This window comes from Lepidochelys kempii, chromosome 11 (genome assembly GCF_965140265.1).
Source record: "Lepidochelys kempii isolate rLepKem1 chromosome 11, rLepKem1.hap2, whole genome shotgun sequence".
NCBI classification, from domain to species: domain Eukaryota; kingdom Metazoa; phylum Chordata; order Testudines; family Cheloniidae; genus Lepidochelys; species Lepidochelys kempii.
The window spans coordinates 1,564,790-1,586,867 of NC_133266.1; the positions used below are offsets into that span (position 1 = coordinate 1,564,790).

General features: G+C 54.5%; 1 protein-coding gene across 7 annotated transcripts in view; it reads left to right on the plus strand.

The window, feature by feature from the left end:
- Positions 1-2,156: 2,156 nt before the first annotated feature.
- The window catches only part of CFAP65 (cilia and flagella associated protein 65), a 56,867-nt gene continuing 36,945 nt past the window's right edge, over positions 2,157-22,078 (plus strand). For 4 of the 7 annotated variants that reach the window (XM_073304873.1, XM_073304874.1, XM_073304876.1 and 1 more), the window contains exons 1-12: positions 2,157-2,232; positions 2,480-2,667; positions 3,666-3,768; positions 5,550-5,716; positions 8,439-8,638; positions 9,227-9,372; positions 14,905-15,127; positions 15,462-15,727; positions 16,692-16,892; positions 17,552-17,914; positions 18,819-18,956; positions 19,900-20,145. In XM_073304873.1, coding sequence (XP_073160974.1) covers positions 2,158-2,232; positions 2,480-2,667; positions 3,666-3,768; positions 5,550-5,716; positions 8,439-8,638; positions 9,227-9,372; positions 14,905-15,127; positions 15,462-15,727; positions 16,692-16,892; positions 17,552-17,914; positions 18,819-18,956; positions 19,900-20,145 — 2,316 coding nt within the window. In that variant the 5' untranslated portion in view covers position 2,157. Of the gene's footprint in view, positions 2,233-2,395; positions 2,668-3,665; positions 3,769-5,549; positions 5,717-7,711; positions 7,840-8,438; positions 8,639-9,226; positions 9,373-14,904; positions 15,128-15,461; positions 15,728-16,691; positions 16,893-17,551; positions 17,915-18,818; positions 18,957-19,899; positions 20,146-22,078 lie in introns of those variants that run through there. The other 3 variants (XM_073304875.1, XM_073304872.1, XM_073304877.1) reach the window with 3 other exon arrangements.

Sequence of the window (22,078 nt, forward strand, 5' to 3'; positions counted from 1 at the left end):
TTCACCCCCCCACCGCCCCTCCAGCCCCCTCTCCCTCAACCCCTAACATCCCTTCCCCATGCCCTCCGCCAGTCACCCCTGCTCCTTCACCCCCGCCCCGAACTCCCCCAGCCCCTCCCCAGCTCCCCCCACTGCTTTACCCCCCCAAGTCTAACAACCCTCCCCCCACGGCCCCCAGCTCCCCCAGCCCCTCCCCAGCTCTCCCCACTGCTTCACCCCCCCAACATCTAACACCCCTCACCCCATGGCCCCCAGCTCCCCCCACTGCTTCACCCCCCAACGTCTAACACCCCTCCCCCCACAGCCCCCAGCTCCCCCCACTGCTTTACCCCCCACGGCCCCCAGCTCCCCCAGCCCCTCCCCAGCTCTCCCCACTGCTTCACCCCCCCAACGTCTAACACCCCTCCCCCCACGGCCCCCAGCTCCCCCCACTGCTTCACCCCCCCAACATCTAACACCCCTCCCCCCACGGCCCCCAGCTCCCCCCACTGCTTCACCCCCCAACGTCTAACACCCCTCCCCCCACAGCCCCCAGCTCCCCCCACTGCTTTACCCCCCACGGCCCCCAGCTCCCCCAGCCCCTCCCCAGCTCTCCCCACTGCTTCACCCCCCCAACATCTAACACCCCTCCCCCCATGGCCCCCAGCTCCCCCCACTGCTTCACCCCCCAACGTCTAACACCCCTCCCCCCACAGCCCCCAGCTCCCCCCACTGCTTTACCCCCCACGGCCCCCAGCTCCCCCAGCCCCTCCCCAGCTCCCCCCACTGCTTCACCCCCCCAACATCTAACACCCCTCCCCCCACGGCCCCCAGCTCCCCCCACTGCTTCACCCCCCCAACATCTAACACCCCTCCCCCCACGGCCCCCAGCTCCCCCCACTGCTTCACCCCCCCAACATCTAACACCCCTCCCCCCACGGCCCCCAGCTCCCCCCACTGCTTCACCCCCCAACGTCTAACACCCCTCCCCCCACGGCCCCCAGCTCCCCCCCACGTCTAACACCCCTCCCCCCAGCTCCCCCCGCAGCGCTCGGCGGCCCGGGGTGACCAGCCCCCAGGGGCGCTGCGGCCGGGGCGGGGCGGGGCGGGGCGGGGAGTCTCTGCGCTGCCCCCTGGCGGCTGCTCCTGCCGCGGCGCGATTCGCCTCCTGCTCGCCGGGCCCCTCCCGGCCGCCGTCGTTGCTCGGGGCGACGCCGCCGCCGCGTCCAGTTTCCATAGAGACGGCAAGATGGCGGCGTGCGGGGTCCCGCGGCGCTGAACCCCCGCCCCTCCCCCCTCCTGAGGTACCCCCGCCCCCGCCCGGGGATCCCACTGAACCCCCGCCCCCCGGGGAGCCCCAGGTACCCCTCCCCCCTCCTCAGGTGCCCCACCCCCACTCCAGGACCCCAGTGAACCCCCGCCCCCCGGGGAGCCCCAGGTACCCCTCCCCCTCCTCAGGTGCCCCGCCCCCACTCCAGGACCCCAGTGAACCCCCGCCCCCCGGGGAGCCCCAGGTACCCCTCCCCCCTCCTCAGGTGCCCCGCCCCCACTCCAGGACCCCAGTGAACCCCCGCCCCCCGGGGAGCCCCAGGTACCCCTCCCCCCTCCTCAGGTGCCCCGCCCCCACTCCAGGACCCCAGTGAACCCCCGCCCCCCGGGGAGCCCCAGGTACCCCTCCCCCCTCCTCAGGTAACCCCACCCCCACTCCAGGACCCCAGTGAACCCCCGCCCCCCGGGGAGCCCCAGGTACCCCTCCCCCCTCCTCAGGTGCCCCGCCCCCACTCCAGGACCCCAGTGAACCCCCGCCCCCCGGGGAGCCCCAGGTACCCCTCGCCACCTGGACAGGGACCCCCACCCCGGGAGCTCACACCCCAGGACCGCACTGTTTTGGTAGCACCTGCCCAGAGCACTGTGCTCCCTGCAGGCTGCCAGGGCCCTGACCAGGACCCACGAGGGGAGCCCTGCTCCCGCGCCCAACTTGCCGGGTGTCGAGGGTGGGAGCCTGGGGGGGCCCCCTGGCCGGACCGGAGCGAGCATGGGGGAACAGCCTGGCCCCGGGCAGTGGTTCAAATGGGGCTTGTCGGTCCCGTTCAGCCCATTTCCCGGGCCTGGCTGTTCCCTGCGGGACGTTCCCTCAGGACGCAGGAACAACCTGCCCCCATTTGTTCCAGGTGCCTGATGCTCGCTCAGATGCCCAGGGGGCTGCCAAGCTCCGACTCCGGCCAGAGACTTGGGTGCAGCAGCATCAGGCAGGTGAGTGGCTAAAGCCAGGGGCCTTCAGGGACATTCTCATTGCTACTTGCCTGTTTCATGGAGCCCTATAACTTCTGTGGGTTTTCTGGGGAGGCCACTGCGTTGTCGTGAAACCGGGTGATGAAAGCCATCCAGCAACCCTCGGGGCTGAGCTGTAGGATGGATGGACCCTCGCCCCCCTTGTAGCAGTTGGAGATCCCAGCACAGGCAAGTGACCAGTATGAATGACTTCTCCCTCATCCTTCAGGAAGAGCCAATGTCTGCACTGAGGCCTCCCGAACGCTCTGCGAGGAAGGCCAAGGAGAAGAAAGGCACTTTCTGGGGCATTGAAGTGGCAGAGGCTCTCCACTGGCATGGCTGGGAGCTGGGAAAGGAGTTTACCAAACATTTATCCTTGAAAAATGTTCACGTGAAAACCCAGAAGCTGAGTTACAGGTAGGTGGGGGGAGGGGAGATCCCCCTCACTAGTGGGAACAATCCATCCCCATCCCTCCTACCATGCTGATACCCTCATGGACCCTTCCATGGGTCCCTTCTGCCCCTTCTCCCATTTGCTGTGGGATGGAGAATGGGCATTCCGAATCGCAGGGCAGGGCTGTGCTCTTTGCTTCAGGGCATGCCCCATCTGAAACGTGCCAATGTGGGTACAGACAGCTTTGTTTCTGGCAATAGGTGTTCAAGTGAAATGGCTTTTTTCTTTAAAATAATACTTCTGCCCTTGAGCTGTTTCTAACCCAAAGGAGAATCAGCTTCCAGTGGGGATAGAAACTCAGGCAGGATGTGTATTAGGTTCTCGCTGGTGTGGCCTGGAACCAGTGCATCTGGTAAGCCCACCACTCCCGGATGCCTTGAGACCATCTCAGCTCTGACTGTCATGCTTCTGCCCTTTGCAGCTTTATAAGTCATGCTGGGTTGCCTGGGGGGGGGGGTAGTGCAAAAATATTATTCAGGGAAGGAAAGGGGTCTAGTGCTTAGAGATGGGAATTGTCAGGACACCAGGGGTTTGTTTCTGCTTCTGCTGCTGATTTGCTGGGTGACCTTGGACTCAAGTTTTGAAAGTGGCCTTTAATTTTGGGCTCCTTAAGTATTTGGATGCTCCTCTTCAGATACCCGGGGCCTGATTTTTTTCAGGGGTGCTGAGCAACTGCAGCTCCTGCTGCCTTTGGTTGGAGTTTGGGTGCCCAGGATTCCTGAGGATGAGGTCTAAAGGTTTTCAATCTGGACACCTGAAATTAGAGGCTGGTTTTGGAGACACTGTCCTTAGCATCTCCGTGCCCTGTTGAATGGGGTAATGCTGCTTCCCTGCCTGCCGGGGGGAGGTGAGAGTGAGGAAGGTGATACGAAAGGGTAAAAGTTATCATGGTTGGGGTAATTGACCCAGGTGCTGACATCATCTCCTCTGATGGCTCTCTTGTTTTGATTTGATTTTCTAGACCTCCTGCCACAAGATTTTTCATCACTGTTTTCCCACAACCGATTGTCCTGAGCCCTGGGATGTCCTTAACTCTTCCCATCATTTTCCGCCCCTTGGAAAAGGTAAAACAATACCTCCCACAGCCCTTTCTGCTGCTTATATCACATCTGCATCCAGGCGAGACTCTGGGAAGGGAGAGAATTGGCCGTGGGGGTCAGCAGATCCCTTTCTCAGATGTCCTTTTTGGTTTTTTAGGGTTTTTTTTTAATTTATTGAGCAAATACATCACGGGGGGAAGGTGCTGAAATGGCAGCCCTGGAGACCAACAGCTTCTGTCCATCCTCAGAATGGGTACAGCTTGGGCAGCAGCACGGTAACTTTACACCCCATGCTAGTATGCCTCAGGCCTGCCCTGAAGGGACCTCCTATGGAGGGAGCATGGCTTCTCTGCAGAGTTTGCCAACACACGATTTCCACAGGGTACAGTCTCTGTATCTTACACATTGCCTCTCCCTTCTCAACTCAGTGATGCTTGAGTTGACAATCCCTTGTTGTCCATATGGGGCCTGGAACTGGGAGGGTTTAGTGAAGAACCCTTGATTCTGGAACTCACTTTCCCCCTTGGCCCGACAAAGCCTGAGTCCACTGACCTTCTGGGCACAGTGCGTGGGCTGTCAATTGGCTGCAGGACAGGTCGAGTGGCAAGAACCTCTCCCCACTTTTTTTTCCAGTCGACTGGGGAATTCATTTAGTCTCATTTTGGTCGTGTGTTAATCTTGATTATTATTGTGTGCTTTTATGTGTATTGTCCATGCGCTGGGACTAGAGAGATGGTGATGGGGCGGTGTGTGTGTGGAGTGCATGTTAAATAAAACAAAAGTCAGGGATTCAAAGTGCTGGTTCCCACAGCATCTATAACTTGGCCAAGGTGCACAGCTACTTTATATAACTCTATGTACTATGAACTTGTATGTTGTGGGGGCTCAGATATACGGTAGGAAGCCTTTCACCTGAGGGCATTGGTTCCACTCCGGCTTGAGTTTGGTGGACTGGCTGGCTTAGGCATTTGGGCAGGGGATATGGAACATTTCGCCTAGAAGTCTGTGTCTGAGTCAGGACTATGTCAGTGGTGACATGAAAGGTGTTACCTTCCGCTTCTGATTTGGTGGCCTGTGTGAAATGAGTTGATGGTCTCGTTCCATTTTCAGGTGGGCAGGGGTCCACATCACATCGTGCCACCTGTGCAATTGTCCGCCTGCTGGCAGAGACACCAAGGATTGACTGGGCCATAGAGAGTGGGGTGCCGTCTCACCTACACGAGTGTGGCCCGCTGGGGTTGTGGTGTGTGGAAGATGTGTGCCTTGCAGTTCCCTGTGCTGTAACTCTTCACTGGATAAACAGAGGCCATCAGTCTGCAACACTCAATCTGGCACCTTCCACCCACATAAATTGTAGCTAGGCCCCAGGCCAGCAAAGCACTTAGTCACATGCATAACTGCTTGTGCTAGAGGAGCCCCACTGAAGGCAAGGGGAGGTCTTGCAGGCTGAAATTAAGTACATGCAAAAGTGTTTTGCTGGATCAGGGTCTTAAAGAGGTTGAAAAAAGAAAACTGCCGGGAAGCAAACAAAGGTTAAATGAATGTATCTGGTAATTCAAACGCTGTGCTCTCTGGGGCTGCATGATTCACTTCCATGAGACAGTGATTGCCAGTCCCTAGCACCTCTCACGTCCTACCCTCCATCGTGCATACTCCATCACCAACACTCTTCCTAAGGTGCTGGAATGACAGAATCCCCTGTGCCCAGAGGAGGGTGAGTGGCCAGGGAAAGAGCCCCAGCTGGTGAGGTGGGAGCTGGGTCCTGTCTAACTGCCCAGCTCTCTCTCTCCTTATTTTTTGTGCAGAAGGAGTATGAAGACAGCATCTGCTTTGAAAAGCCTGAGGGTGAATTCTCTGTTGCCCTGCGGGCTACGCTTCCACGCCACAAGCTGCTCTTCCCAGACACCATCCAGCTGCCTCTCTGTGCCGTCCACGATTTTACAGAAGCCTTGTTTCCCCTGTGCAATGTTGGGTGAGTGAGTCTGCAAGGCTGCTGCAGGTTGAGCAGAACCACGTTCCAGACCTGCCAGGGCTGAGCCATCCTCTTTGTGCCCTTGGGCCAATTTGGCTTCTTTGGCTCGTTGTTTAGATCTTGCCACGATTCCCATTGTAGGCTGACATCATTCCTCTGGAAAGCCACCTCTGCAGTGCAAGACTTTCCAGGGTTAGGTTCTAAAGGGGAGGGCTCAGGGGTTGGGACTGGGATACGAGGCACCAGTTCGTTGCTGTGCACCAGTTCCACCTGATCAAGAGGACTGGCTGGCTCCAGAGGACGGAAGTGGGAAACAACCTTTCAGATCTAGGTCACTATTTTGTTAGGGGTTGTCTACACTTGAAATGCTACAGCAGGACAGCTGCAGCGCTTCAGTGTAGACACTACTGACACCGATGGGAGGGGTTCTCCTGTCGGTGTAAGTAATCCACCCCCTGAGAGGCGGTAGCTAGGTCAATGGACGGTTTCTGCTGTTGACCTAGCACTGTTTACACAGGGATTTAGGTCAGCTTAACTATGTCTCTCAGGGGTGTGGATTTTTCACACCCTTGGCTGACATAACTAAGCTGACCAAATTTTCTAGTGTAGCCTAGGCCTTTGTTGATTGAAAGGCTCATCTCTGTAGCCTGTTACCTGGCCTGGAGAATGTATTGGGAGGCTCTCCTACATTTTAAGGCCAGAAGGGACTGTTCTATCCAGTCTGACTTGCATAACAGGCCATGGGGGAGGATGCACTAGGTGAGCTCTCGAGGCCCCTGCCAGCCCCTATATTTCTGTGATTCTTCACAGGGCAGGTGTCTACATCACCCACCACCAGAGCACCAGGCACCCTGCTGGGAGTCTTGGCTAATGAAGCCCTGTAGACTGAACTCTCCTTTCACTTCTAGAAGTGGACTCTCCAGGGCAGGGCTGGGGCACGTTGGCAGGGCAGAGTGTGTGGGAAGCTTGCTGAACTGAGCCTGCTCTGTGAGTGAACAGATGCCTTCAGTCTCTAGGGCTGACAATCCAGCCTTAATTTCATCTAGTGAAAGAAGAGTGAAAGCCTGCTGGCCCTACTGCTGGCAGTTAGTGTCTCCTGTGCGGGCTGGGGTTCTGATGCTGGGAATGGTGGCAGGGAGATGCCCAGTTATCCAAGGGATCCAAACCTCCAGGGCACTCTAGTGTCTGTTCCTCAACACAGCCTTTCAACCGGGCCCAGTGGTCCGTAGTTCTGTCTTTCAATGTATCTGATTTGAAAAAGCGAATCCTGCTCCGGGGTCGAAGTGCTTTCTCTGTGAATCACACATAATAACTGTCTGTCCAAACAACCACATTTCCTACCCTCTCTGAACATTCCTCCCCTCCGATATCTGGCTAACAACCGCTTCTCTTTGTAATGCACAGGTGTGCCCGGGGAGGGGAGTGTTGGAGATCGCTGTACAATACATTTCACTGAGGCGTGAGGTTCCCCTCTGTTTGTGTGAGCAGGTCTCTGATTTCACTGTTCAGCCCCTGGGGTTCAGTTGCCTCCAGCCTCCATGTGTGCACCCCGATTTCCCCGTACACAAAGATTTGGGATCCTGAACAATGCCCAAACCCACAGAAAAGGGTGGAGATATTTGTTAGTAAATTCCCGCCCCTTCCTAGGGAGCAGGCAGATGGGCTGGTGGCTGAGCTTGTTCATTCAGCCCTTCTCCGAGTTTGCCTCTCATCCCCTAGCAAATGAGCAGCACAGAAATGACAGCAGGGCTTTCAGGACCGAGTCCGTTCTCTAGTGCATCACTTCCACGCTGAGGCAGACAGCATAGAAACTGCTGATTCTCAAAGAGGCTGAAGAGAGGTGGCTGAGAGAAAGGAAGGCAGAGAGAGTGAAGAGGAAAGCGTAGCAAGCATCGAGCACTGGTTGTGTGTTGGTATCCTCTGGCCCGGCGCCTTACGTCTGTGTTATCTATGCCAAGGACTGTCACTCGAGAATTGGACGGGTTAGCTCCTCGCCATGCTGCAGCGGCACACACAGTAACTGAACTGCTTTGTGCTTACATCATCTTTTCTTGAACTGGATGGGTGCCCCAGGGATGCTGTAAAGTGGGCTGACGGTTTCTCGGTACAAACCGGTTACTCTGGTGAGGGACTCAGCCACCTGAGGATGTCATCTAAGATAAGGAAACTAGGAGTCGTCATGGGTTTGATTATTTTTTAATGAAAGGGCAGTAGGCTCAGGGGGTGTCATACCAGAGAAGATCACCAAAGCAGTGGGAAGGGCTTGGTCAGAGGGCCAGCAGTGACAGGACATTCAGGGCAGGTATGGAAAGAGGGCTATGGTGGGAAAGCAGGTAGGTGGGCTTCAGGCCAGCTGGAACGAGCCCAGCTTCCCCTGGAGTGAAATGGCCTTTCTTGTTTGGAAACTGTCATGTGTTCTAACATGTTCTAAACCTGGGATGGTGAGTGTGTGGGGCCGTTGGCAGTAAATTGTGGATAGATGGCACAAAGGGAGCCAGGTGCAGATGGATCTGCCACAAACTATTTTGAGTGTCCAAGTGCACTGTGGAGGGCTCTTGCCTTCTGCTGAAACCACAGGGGTTGGCTGCTGCAGGAGGCGGGGCACTGGCCCCAAAGGGCCAACTGGGAAGGCACAGCCTTGGCGTGAATATGCTGGGAGAGAAGCACCAAGAGATGGGTTGGGGCTTTGATGTCTGCTTACCACACATCTCCATTTCCCTAGCGATCTAATTACCTTATTTAACTGGGAGACGGCAAGCCCTTTTCACCTGACTCCTGTCAGTGGCATGCTGGAGCCAGGCTCTGAGTGCGTGGTGAAGGTGACCTTCCAGCCGCAGATGGCACTGGTGTATGATGCGATAGCAGTGTGTTGGTTTGGAGACAATGAGGAATGGAAGAGGACCATCAAGCTAAGAGCCATCGGTGAGGCTTTCTAGAGTGTAAAGGCAAAAGAAGCCACACAGTCCATAAGCGCAGGAGTCTGTGGAATCATATTCAAGACAAATGCATCAAGAGGCCATGACTAATGGCCTTTCTGTTGTCCCATGTGAACCAGGGGTGGCCAAAGTGAAGCCCACAGGTTGAAATTGGCCCATGAAATTCTGTAATATGACTTGTGGTCATCCTCATCTTTAATACAGAGAGAGTTTGGAGACCCAGCATGCAATGCTGCAGCTTGGTCCAAACTGGCAATTCTCTTGCTCTTCAGTAACTTGATGGGGGTAGACAAGATGATTTAATTTTCACAGTAGTAAAAACACTAGACATGGCAGGAGCCTTGCCTATACTAGGGCTCTCATGAGTGCTGCCAATGGGAGTTTTTTTCTAAGGCCAAAGTGTGGCTCCATGCGGGCGATTGTCTTGAACAACCACAATTACTAAGATATAGAACTGCTCTTTGCCAAGGGCCCTGCTGACGTAAAGAGAACAGCTAGGGGCCTGATGTGCGTTATCAGTAGAGTGACAAACAAAAGGACTTGCCTCTTGATTGTGTGTTCTAATTTTTAATAGCCAAATATCCTCATCTTCTGGTGAGTGTGCTTGGGGACCTGTGCGAAGATGTCGAGCCTGGGGACTTCCGGGATGTGCTGTGTTTTGGTTCTGTGGCTGTCGGTGCCACCGTGGAGAGACATGTGGAGATCTGCAACCCAACCATGGTGAGTTCGCAAGGTGGGTGTAAGTCTGTGTTCCTCCCAGACCTCGGCAGCTAGCGTGCTTTATTCTCCCTACCAAAGCTGTACAAATAACATGGGTGTGTGCAGGGGAGAGCGAGGTGGGGGGTCTTTGTCAGGAAGCTGGGAGCGTGGGCACGGAATAAGGCTGACGAATTCGAGAGAGACCAATCGATTGATAGCCAGTGAAGAAAAGCCATGCATTTCTCTCTTGTTTCATTGGGCATCAGCCACTTCTCAGAGCAAAACTGGACTTTGCAAATGAATAATACGCTTGAGAAAAGCGTGGGTGGGTGCGGTTAGCAGTGAGCTCGAGCCAGGCATAGTGCAGACAGGCACTGCGCAGGCTTCCTGCACCCCTGCAGTTCTGCCAGGGCACCTCACTCCTGACCCTTAGCCCCCTGTGTGACGAAGTGGGACTGTTCTTAATATTTCCTCTGAATAGAGTGGGTGTGCCTCAGTTTCCCCTGTGCAGTTCTTAAATATCTAGGGGGTGGCGTAAGGGTGTATGATCATTGCAGAGCCCTAGAGGGCAGGTGTGTGCAGGGGTCTGGACACAGAGAATGGCCAACACCCTGTTTCCTGACAACTGGTGGCAGTGGTGGGATGTACTGCACCCCATGGATGGCACTCCGTGCAGTAAGTGACTGGGGAGCAGTAAAACGAAGGGGGATTGACGAGGACCAGGCATGCTGAAGGCTCAGAGAGGAGCGGTTTCGGGGGGCGGTTAACCCCTGGGAGTGTGTGACCAGCGAGAAGGACTGTGCAGTAATAGGGTCCCCCTGGGGACTGCGGGGAGCAGTCTCAGGGGGGGAGGAGCCTGCGGCTTGGCCCTGGGAGAGAGAAGGACTTTTGCAGTAACAGGGTTACCCGGGGGATTGCAGTGAGCGGTCCAAGGGGCGGAGGAGTCTGCAGCTCGACCCTGGCAAAGAGGTGGTGACCTCGAGAAGGGCTGGCACGCTAGGGGTTCTCCCTGGAAACTGTGGGAAGCTGAGAGCACACAGGCCTGTGAGTTTACAACAACTTGGGAAGAGCGGAGTGATGGCCTGTCACTGTCTCCTCAAGAAGGACATTGTAACCTGGTGCAGAAAGAGAGGGTTGAGCATTGGAAAGTTCACCAAAGCAGAGTTAATCGTGCAGCTGGAGGGGGATGACCGCTCTAAGGAACAGATTCCTGACCCCAAATGGGGCTATAGCAGGATCTGGGAGCAGCTGGAGTGGGAGCCAGGCATCGCCAAGACTCCTGTCCCCGACCAGACGGGGGTCTTCACGATCGGGTTCCCCATTGGGGGATCGGAGACGGACGGGATTGGAGCTGAGTCCGAGAGAGCAAGAGTACTGTGAGAGACAGCGATAGTCCAAGGAAGAGCTGCAGAAGTAGCAACAGCATGAACTGGCGGTGGTGCGGCGGAGAGGCCTAGGGGACCTCCCAGGGGTGAGTGGGGATAGACCCCGGGGTGCGAGTTCCGCAGGGAACCTCGAGACTAAATTGTTGCCCCTGGTTAAGGAGGGGGGGATGTGGATGCCCACCTCACTGCCTTTGAGCAGGCTGGCGATTTGAACCAGGGGGACCCTGCGGAAAAGCCCCGGTGTATAGCTCCCTTGCTGGGTCGCAAGGCCATAGACTCCGTCAGCCAGATGGGTGGGGAGGTGGACAGGCTCCCACTCCTGACCCCCAACCTATATGTCTGTGTGGAGTTCCCTGGGGTCGGGCCCCTCGGACCTCCAGTGGGAGCAGAAGGTGATGGTCAATGGGGAGACGTTCCTGGGGTGGCGAGATCCTGGGACAGAGAGAACTGTTATCAGGCCCTGGGTGGTGCAGCTTCAGATGCTGAGGGGCTGTGTGAGTTGGGTGAGAGTACCAGGGATGAAGCCCCTCGCCCTGCCTATGACCCAGATCCCTGTGCAGACCCAGGAGGGGTTGGGCTGGCTGGTCGTTGGGGTGCTCCAGGACACCATCTGCGAGACCCTGTTGTGGGATGACTGTGTCTCTTTGGGACAGGATCCAGGCCCTGCTCCTGTAACTGCCAAGGGTTTGAATTTGAATCCAGGGAACCAATTGGTGGAGAGGGAAACGGTCAGTGAAAATGCAGATGACCTGGCTGGCAGCAGGGAGGAGCTGCTGGGCTCAGGCTACCTGCCTGCCTGTAACCAGACCCTTGGGGCCCCCCGCCCCCCTTGCACACTGGAGAGGGGGCTCACGCTGGCTCTGATGCAGTGAGGAAAGCAGCGAGCTCGCTGCCTACCCCCACTGGGACAGCAAGGGCAGCGCTGAGCACAGTGGGAGCTGAGACCCCAGCTGAGTGGGGGGAGACACAGGCAGGGCAGGGGATCTGTTGGGAGTGGCAAGGTGCTTGGTAAGGAAAGTTTGGATGAGCCTAGGCAGCCTTGTGAGCTGATGGCTGTGTCTGGTCAGCAGCGTGGGAAGGCGAGGAGAGTGGAAGATGAGAGTCCCTGGACCTTTCCTGTTAGCTGGGTGGAGAATTGTGACAGTGAAGGAAATGTGCCTGTGTCTGTCTGGGGTATTGACTTGCCTCTGGAGGGAGCTACCCTGATCTCCAAGCAGTTGTCTGTGACCAGCCTTGTGTGCTGGGACAAAGGGAAAGAGATCCCAACCTGTGTGTCTGGTAAAGGAGAAAGTGTGTCCGGCTCTTCTTTGTCTGTGGAGCAGACAGAAGGGGCCTTTCAGCCTGTGACGGTTGAGGGTCGTGCAGTTGTCTCAGAGTTGGTTCTGGATTCAGCTAAAGCCCAGGAAGGGAAGGGTCCTAAGTTTGTGTCTGCTCGGGAGAATGGCCCTGTAACTAGGTCGCATCCAGTCAGTGTCTATGTAAAATCCCAGAGACCCGACAATTCTGGTGCTTGTATTTTGCCTGTTGCTAGTGTGTTGTTGGGAAAGGGTGTCGCAACTCTGATTAATCAGGGTGAGATCCTAGCCAGGGCACAAGGAGAGCATGAAGGTGATGTGATTGTGTTACCTACTGAGGGTCTGGAAACCTGTAGCAAGAGGGAAAAGATTCCTGAACTTGTGTGTGGCAAAGGGAAGGAGAATGCTTCTGACCTTTTATCTAGGAAGTCTGTAAGTTTGCCTGAAAGGGGATTGTGTAGGAATCCGCTGGATGGGCCAGAGGTAATTCTGGATGTAAGGGAGACCCAGAAAGAGTCTGTTCTTGCTCAGGAAAGTGTTCCTCTAGAGCAAGCCCTAGGTGAAAAGGGTAAGAGCAGAATTTCTGTGAGGAGTGAATTGTTGGAAAAGCCCTAGGGAAAGGAATCCTCATGGAGTCTTTACAAGCAGTTTACTGCAACTGAAGGGTGTGAAAGTGATTTAATTAAGACAGTTTCAGTTCCTAACAGCCAGAAATTTTCTGTTGTGAATGGATCCACTGACTGTCCTGTTGAAAGATCCAGTGTGGATAGCTTTGAGAAGATCTCAGATGGAGTGAAAACTGTTAGGAAAGTTAAACAGTCCAATAACCAAGTGGCTGTGTTTGGCCAGCTTGTTGGGGAGAAGACCCAATCCCAGTTTGATCCCCTGGGGTTTTGGAGTGGCCAAAGGGCACAGGCCGGATAAACCTTCCCACATGCGGCCTGCGAGTGCTATCGATCACCCCCGACCTAAGGGAGGGCATGAAACTGGAAGGGCCTGGTGTAACTCCCACCAAGGAATGGGAGAGATGCTGGGGCATCCATGGGAACGCTGGTGGCTTCTAACTTCCCCAGGTCACTGGCTAAAGTGACCCCACTCAATTCGATCTTGAAGGGGGGAGAGATGTGATGAAGTGGGACTGTTCTTAATGTTTCCTCTGAATAGTGTGGGGGTGCCTCAGTTTCTCCTAGGCAGTTCTTAAGTATCTAGGTGGTGGCGTAAGGGTGTATGATCATTGCAGAGCCCTAGAGGGCAGGTGTGTGCAGGGGTCTGGACACAGAGAATGGCCAACACCCTGTTTCCTGACACCCTGCTATTCTGGTCCTGGCCACCCTGCACCCCGATCTGCCAGTGCTGATCAGTCAAATGTCAGAGGTGGCAACACACGACATAAATAATACCACAATAATACCATGGTGTCCTAACTCGCCAAGTAAACTGCCTTTCAATGCTCTTTAGTGATGGGGCTAAAATCTGCTCTGATACACCCAGGAGCCCTGCTGACTTCGTTGGGGTTGCATAGTTCTAACCCTGGGTTTCAGAGTGATCTCTGTCTGTCCTGGTGCCAGAGAGATGTCTTTCTTGGGTTGGTGGTTTTTCATACCCAAGTGCCTCTCCTGCAGCTTGTTTGATGTACCCCTGGGGTTTGGCTGAGCCTTGCTGGCGAGGAGGACATGCTCTACCTTGGGGCTCAAGAACCTTGGTTGTTTTCCATCAAAACAAACCGCCTGTTTCACACTGTTAGGCCAGCCGGTTCTCACTCACTTTACGGGTTGGATGTGGAAGGGGATCATCGATTTAGAAGATAAGAGCACAGAGGAGGGGAGAATCAACCACAGGTTGTAAAGCCTGAGAAACAGACTAAGGAAGCCTTCTCCTTTATTCTTGTTTCTGTTGTGAAAGCATCCAGAAATCCCAAGCAGGGACGAGGGCCCTGTTAGTCAGTCAGTCAGTCCCTGTCCTTGTCTAAGATTCTTACAGGGTAAAACAGGTGTCTGAACAGCCAGACGGGGATAGGGGACAGGAAGCAGTAGAGATGGGTATCAGTCTGAGTGGGAATAACAGTAGTTAGCCGGCCCCTTCTGCAGCTTTACATTCCATTGGCTGATGCTTTCTGGGACACAAAAGACAACCATCCCTAAAGGAGCAGAGCTCTGTGTAAGCCTGAAAGCTGGTCTCTCACCACCAGAAGTTGGTCCAATAAAAGATATGACCTCGCTGACCTTGTCTCTCTACTGTCCCTAAAAGCAGCCCAGCAGATGGCAGCATTTCCTGGGAAATCAGGAAAGGCACCTGCTTTACACTGTGTAGCCAGCTGACCCCAAAGGAGGGTGAGCTCCCTTCTCCGGATGGGCATTTTGCTGTCAGGCCTCATTGGCTGCTTAGTGTTTTGGCTGAGTTGGGTGCTGAACAGACTGAGGGGCAGATAGTCAGTGACCATGCAGGTGGGTGCTGTGCTGGCTTCCTCAGACAGCTCTGCAATGCACCTCAGTTCTGACCTGCTATTCCAGTGCTGGACCCTGTGCTATTCCAGTGCTGGACCTCACCCAGCAGGGCTGATGCACCACAGTTCTGAGCTGCCTCACCCTGTGGCAAACCCGGTCTTGGTGTCTCCTGAACAGAAGCAGCTAACCTTGCTGCTTTGGGAACGTAGGCAGATGCCCACTAGAAACCAGGGGGAGGTTCTCCCCAACTCACGTCACTTGTGACTCGCTGTAAATAAGACCCAGCTCTCCAAGGGGGAAGACAAGTACATTTGCCTACGCAGGGCTCGGCTGACATAAGAACACAGATCTTAAACTGATAGTCTTCAAAATGCAGAGCAGCCTAATCTGGACCAGAACTGTATGAACCTGCTCGTCTTCCCCTCACAGGTCAGCGTCCCGTTTAGGATTGAGAGAGCAAAGGAACCCCTGCTCTGGGATTATGTCTTCTCTTGTGATGTCACACAGGCCATTGTTCCAGCCAATGGGAAGCTGCTTATCTCTGTGCGTTTTAGCCCCCACACAGTAGGGGTGCAGAGTGTGGACTATTTCACCATCAAGCCGGTAGGGAACCTCACCCAAACGGTCCTGAAGGTGATTGGATCATGCAAAGGTATCAAAGGACAGTCCCCCACGTCTTCAGGCCCCCTTCTCATTGTGGGGTAGGGGAGTGGCTGACGGAGTGCCCCAGGACATGGGCTGGGACTGGCCTTCTGCAGGGTTCCATGTTCTTCTTGGCCGTAGTGGGGTGTAAATTCTACCACCCGCTTGTGCTTGGGCATGAGGCTATTGGAAGAGCACGTCCAGCTGTTTGCTGAGGCAGATTGATTCAGGGAACCTGTCAGATGATTCGTTTCTGACTTGGGATGATCCACTTTGGCTGGAATAGAGTGTGCTGCAGGGACAGAAATTAGTATGAAAGACCCAGGCATTGGTTGTTGTTCCAGGTCCTTTAGTGTTCCTGCAACATTCCTTCATGAACTTTGGCTGGCTCAACCTTGGAGAGTGTTTGACGCAGCCTTTGGAAATCAGCAACATTTCGGATGTCCCTGCCTATTACCAGTTTGACATTGATGGCAGAGAGAGCGTCTTCTCCTTTGATTGCCCATGTGGAGTCCTGAGCGGGATGGCCACTCTCATCCTGAGGGTGACCTTTCGGCCTGCTCACCCTATCATCTGTTACCGCAGAGTGGTTTGCCTCGTCCATCACCAGGTAGGAGGGGCAACGGGTGACGCTGTTACTGAGATGTCCAAGAATGAAGGAAATCTTTTCTGTTTGGGAACTTGCATCAGAGAGGGGATGGGTAACATGCTGTTACAGAACCCTGCTCATCTCGTGGTTATGTGTCTCCAGAGAAGGAAGGGATCTGTAAGTGACAGGAGAGTGCTGCCCGTCATTCTGCTGAGGAGATGTGTATAGGGTCAAGGGCTAGTGTCATCTATTCGATCTGGCTGTGTTAGGTACCAGGCAACTGCGCTCATTTCAGAGCAAGACGTCTGTCTCTAACACCAGGTTAAAAAATGAAACACAAATTGCTTCCCTCCCCTTGTTTGTTGATGAATGTAGGGCTATGAACACACACTGTGTTGGTACGGGTTGTGGTACACGAGCTTCCCCCACATGGCTCTGCCAGCGCACCTCAATCCTGACCTGCAGTACCCTCCTGTTCCAGGGTGGGGCTCTCTTTCACAGCCTGGCCTACAGGGCCCCCCACCTCAACCCTGACCTGTCTGCAATGCTTCCTTCTCTTCTAGTCCTGGGTTCCCCTACGTAGCCCTGTAAATCCATCACTGCGTCTCCTGCTAATCCAGCCTGGGCCTTTTCTGAGCAGACTCTTCACTGGGGTGTATTCTGCCAGGTGGTGTGGTAGATTGTTGATGTTCACCAGTACTAGAGGGAGATCTGCAAACTCCTCTCCCTTGTGAGTCAGGTTAGGTGTCTGGAAGTGAAAGTCTGGTGCACTGACCTTGCATCGTGTGCCACCTACATCCTTCCCTAATTCTAGCAAAGATATTGGGCCAAATCCAGAGGCAATGTCAATGGTGGTGTGTGTTTACACAGTGCTAAGTCGTAACTTACACTTTGGGGGGTGGGGTGTTGCGTAACAGGAAAAGCAGCCAACCGGAGGGCAGTCAAAGTAGCCTGTTTCCTGCAAGTGTTTCTGGCACTTCCCCAGAATCCATTGTTCCTGGATTTGTTTGGTACCTGCCATTCTGATACAACTAAACCAGCCATCCTGCGGCCAAGACATCTCTCGTGGTACAGAACCAACATGGCGCGAGGGCTGACCTTCTACCCACCCGACATCCTGAGCTCGATGCTGAGGGAGGGGAAGCTGCAGATGGATGAAAACAGAGCCCTCAAGCTGCCTCCACAGGTATGGGCTGCCTTGGGCAGATGCCACGCTGCCCTTGCTCTGCCCAGCAGGGTACCGGTTGCTCACTGCAGATGCCTTCATGCTAATTGTGCAGTTACAAATGTACATAGCATATATTTGCAAAAAGAAAAGGAGGACTTGTGGCACCTTAGAGACTAACCAATTTATTTGAGCATAAGCTTTCGTGAGCTACAGCTCACTTCATCGGATGCATGAAAGCTTATGCTCAAATAAATTGGTTAGTCTCTAAGGTGCCACAAGTCCTCCTTTTCTTTTTGCGAATACAGACTAACACGGCTGTTACTCTGAAACATAGCATATATTGGCATTCATCTGCCTGAGTTCTTATCCCGACTCAGTTAGTAGCCCACTGTGTGCCTTTGAATGAATCACTGGACTTTCTCTTGCCTCAGTCAACCTCAGATTGAAATTTGGCTAAAAAGCAGGAGCCTTCTTGGATCCTAAATGCTGAGCTTTCCTGGGAAACATGCTATAAAGGGGAAGTCCTCTGTGCTTAACTACAGCTTGTCGGTTGCATTGGCAGTCAGGGCTGTGGGGTCTCCTGGCTCCCATGTCTTGAGAATCATTTCCCTCAAGGGAGTGTGCTTTACTATAGTGCTTACCCCTGAGGTAGACAGAGATCTGTTTCCTTCTCCTAGGTCCCTGAAGACAAGCCCCCTGAGGAGTACCCATACATTGACCCCATGACTGAATATTTCCATGATGGCATAACCAGCGACCTCACCATCTTTCCCCCTCACGTCAGTGTCAGCGTTAGGGAGTTTGATTTTGGTTGCTGTGTGCGGCTCCAAGAGGTGGAACCACTTCCTCTCTGCCTGACCAATCACACCAAAGGAAAGATCACTGTTACGTGGACATGCAGGCCGGAGAGTCCCTTCCTAGTGACCCCTGAAACCTGCGACATCCCACCTCTGAAATCCACAGCCTTTCGCCTCATTTTCCAGCCCTCTCAGCTCAACACTCTGTATGCAGCAGAGCTGGAAGGCTTTGCCTTCTACAAGGTCAGTAGGAGTTACCAGTATCCACACCAAATGCAGCAGCATTAATGTCAAGGGCTTGACTGAAATCTAGACCTATGGCTTTCACCTTGTTGGGCCTAAGATCTGTCCACCCCAGTGCTCCAGTCCCAAGGTAGGGAGTGAGTTAAGGAGAAATCACATTGCCACAACACTGTTTGGGTGGGTTAGGCTGAGTTGGCTTTCTTTAAATGGCATTTTGTTATATCAGACTTTCTCTGGTCTTAGTGAGTAACCTAAGGAGGATAAATGCTCCCCAACCAGCTGCCTGTTCCATTGCTGATCCTTCCCGGTCTGTGGGCAGGCTTGGAAGTACCCACAAAGTTTGACAACAAAATGATTGAGAATCATTTCACTGACACCCTCCTCTTGCCATGTCCTGAGTTCAGGCCAGTCAGTGTGAGCGGCAGGATGGCTGGGGAGCGAAGAGTTGGTTCAATGGTTGAGGCACTCGTCCAGGACTCAGAAGACCAAGGTTGAGTTCCCAGCTCTTCCACAGGCTTCCTGTGTCACCTTGGGCATGTCACTTAGTTTCTCTGGGGTTCAGTTGCTGTAATATGGCGATAAGAGCATGTCACAGGCGCGTGGTGAGGGTAAATGCATTAAAGATTGTGAAGCTCAGATACCTGCAGTAGTGGGGGCCAGATAAGTACATAAGATAGACAGCGAAGGTCTCCAGGCATTGGGATGTCACTCTCTGGAGGTCATTCCTGATCCCGCCCTGACCAGCTCTGCTTCCCTGACGCATGTCATCTCCTCTGTATCCCCTGAGGGTGGCAATCTCATGAATGGCTGCTCATGCTGGCCCATGTGCTATCTCATTTAAAGATGGTTCTGTGGCACATTCCCTCCCCACAGATGCACGATTCTCTTTCTCCTTTGCCTGCAGGTGCTGAGACACTATAGTAACATTGAGGAGGACAGCACCATGTGTCCATCCTGGTGCCTGACCATCCGGCTGAGGGGCCACACCTTTGAAGCAGATCGGCAGCACTTCATTCCGCATTATGTCCTGGACTCCCCCAAGGTGAGTGTGGTTAGTGTGTGTCACATGGAAGTATGTGGTGAATCTTTGATGTGGAGAGTCCTGGAGTACAGAACCCTCTTTCCTGCTGTCCTAGTCAGAGACATGCTTTGGGTGGCTTCCTACTGTATGGAGACTCCCAGCTTAGGACAGGTCGGGGGGTCCCCCTGTATCCCAGTTCTCTTGTGTCCCAGCTTGCAGTGAACATCTTGGTCCTTCCTGTCAAAGCTGATCTCGTCACTGGTAAGGACTGCTGAGTTCGCCCCTCTCCCCTCTCCGTCCACTGGGCTGGGGGGTCAGCAGCAGAGCGGTGCACCAAGACTTCATTGGAAGAGAGGTCTCCTGCAAGGCAAAGTGCGACGTAAGCCAGGCTCTTGCTGCTGCTTCTCCGGCACAGGGGTCGTCGTCCTTCCCATGAGGCTAAGGAAGATCCGACTCCAGGAGCCTGCAGCCTTCTAGGAAGAGTCCTCCTGAGACGTCAGGCGAGACTCCCCAGCTAGCCCAGGGGCTGCCTGGGTAACTTGCCAAGAACCCAATAGCCACATGTGATTTGCATAAAGTGGAGCAGATTGCAGCCATCTTTGTCTTTAACCCAGAAGCAGGGCCTGCAGAGGTCGCTGGTCCCAGTGTGCAGCCTGGCTGTTTGGATTGGTAAGAAGCATTGCATGCTGGGCTTGGAGTCTCAGCAGGCCACTTCAGACAAATAAAGGAGTGGGCAGGTGCAGTCCTCACAGCTCCATGGGTTGCTGTTGGCCGCACTTTGCCCACTTTAGAGTGAATTCACTTTCCTCTCTTGCTTCCTTAGAAGTAGTGGCAGGGTTCACCTAGGGCTCAGGCTGGCACTTGTCAGACTTTGGAAAGGGAAATTCAACTAGACAAAGATTTCCTGTGTAAATTGGCCTTCTGAAATGAACCCAGCCCTCCCGGCTCGCTTTCTGTCCATCAGGTTTTCCCTGCGGTGGGTCCGAACACCAACACCTACCGCAGCGTGCTGCTCTGGAACGTTGGCACTTCCCCGATCACCTTCTGCATGAACCAGGACATCTGTCCCTCCGTTTTGGTCAAACCCTGCTCAGGGTCCGTAGCCCCAGGAGCCCACCAAATCTTCCTTCTCTCAACGCAGCCGGTGGACATGGCCACACACCAGCACATCCTGTCCTTGCAGCTGAACTCCTATCCCAAGTACACCCAGGTAGAGCAAGGATAGAAGGGCTGTTTTGTATTCTGGTCTCTCTCTTTGTGATAACCTTCACCGTGGGCCTGGTTATTTCTCCTTTTTGGTAGTTTGTTTCTTCTGTTTTGGAAATGGGAATTTAAAGTTGTGACGCAGCAGGGAGGGGGAGTGTTGACCTGGGAATGTGGCAGGGGAGTTTCAATGGGAGACCTGAGAGCCTGTAACCTGAGCCAGGAGGGGGAGGGGGAGGTGAATGTGAGCCCAGGAATGTGAACAGAGGCTGCAGGAGAGAGCCTGCTGGGGGGGGTTAGTTTCAGTTTGGTGCTGGGTGATGGAATGCAGGGAACCCCAGGACTGGGGTCTAAGTTCCCTGCTCCCCCAAAAGGACTTGACTGAGGGGTCCTGGCTGTGCCCACAAGCTCTGTTTGAGACTGTGCCCTGTTGTCCAATAAACCTTCTGTTTTACTGGCTGGCTGAGAGTCTCGGTGAATCCCAGGAAGAGGGGTGCAAGGCCTGGACTCCCCCACAGTCTGTGACAACTGGTGGTAGCGGTGGGATCTACTGCACCCCATGGATGGCGCTTCCTGCAGTAAGTGACTGGGGAGCAGTAAAATGAAGGGGGATTGACGGGGACCAGGCGTGCTGAAGATTCAGAGAGAGAAGGTTTCAGGAGGCGGTTAACCCCTGGGAGTGTGTGACCAGAGAGAAGGACTTTTGCAGTAACAGGGTCCCCCGGGGGATTGCAGTGAGTGGTCCCGGGGCAGAGGTGTCTGCAGCTCGACCCTGGCAAAGAGGTAGTGACCTCAAGAAGGACTGGCACCCTCGGGGTTTTTCCTGGAAACCATGGAAAGCCGCCCAGGCCTGTGAGTGGCCAGCAGGGAGATGTACGCTAAATGCCTGAAGAGCGACCTGGTGGAGCTGTACAGGCAGAGGGGGCTGCGCATTGGGAGGTCCACCAAGGAACAGCTGATTGCCCAGTTGGAGGAGAAGGATGACCCAATCCCTGTCCCTGAGGGAAGCCGCCCGGTGGACGCAGCGTGGGCCCTGGGGCCTGACCGGGCTGGGAGGGGTCAGACTGCTGCCGAGGACATCCCGAGACCCTTCCTACCTGGGCCTGGGGAAAGGGTTGGGGGAAGCCCGGCGAATACCGAGGGCACCCTGACCCCGGCAGCCAGCAGGGGATCCTCCCGACGGAGCTCCCCATCCCTGGAGCGGATGCAGCTGGAATGGGAGAGGCAGATGAAAATGAGGGAGCTGGAGGATCATGAAAAGTAACGTCAACATGAGGAGAAACAACGTCAACATGAGCAGGAGGAGAAGGAGAGGGAACTTTAGGAGAAGGAGAGGGAACGTCAGGAGAAGGAGAGGCAACGTAGGCATGAGCAGGAGGAGAAGGAGAAACAAAGTGCATAGACAATCCAGGAAGTTTTTGGAAAGCGTAGGGGACAATTTCCTGGCGCAAGTGCTAGAGGAGCCAACTAGGGGGGGCGTTTTTCTTGACCTGCTGCTCACAAACCGGGTAGAATTAGTGGGGGAAGCAAAAGTGGATGGGAATCTGGGAGGCAGTGACCATGAGTTGGTTGAGTTCAGGATCCTGACGGAGGGAAGAAAGGTAAGCAGCAGGATACGGACCCTGGACTTCAGGAAAGCAGACTTCGACTCCCTCAGGGAACGGATGGCCAGGATCCCCTGGGGGACTAACTTGAAGGGGAAAGGAGTCCAGGAGAGCTGGCTGTATTTCAAGGAATCCCTGTTGAGGTTACAGGGACAAACCATCCCGATGAGTCGAAAGAATAGTAAATATGGCAGGCGACCAGCTTGGCTTAATGGTGAAATCCTAGCGGATCTTAAACATAAAAAAGAAGCTTACAAGAAGTGTAAGGTTGGACATATGACCAGGGAAGAGTATAAAAATATTGCTCGGGCATGTAGGAATGATATCAGGAGGGCC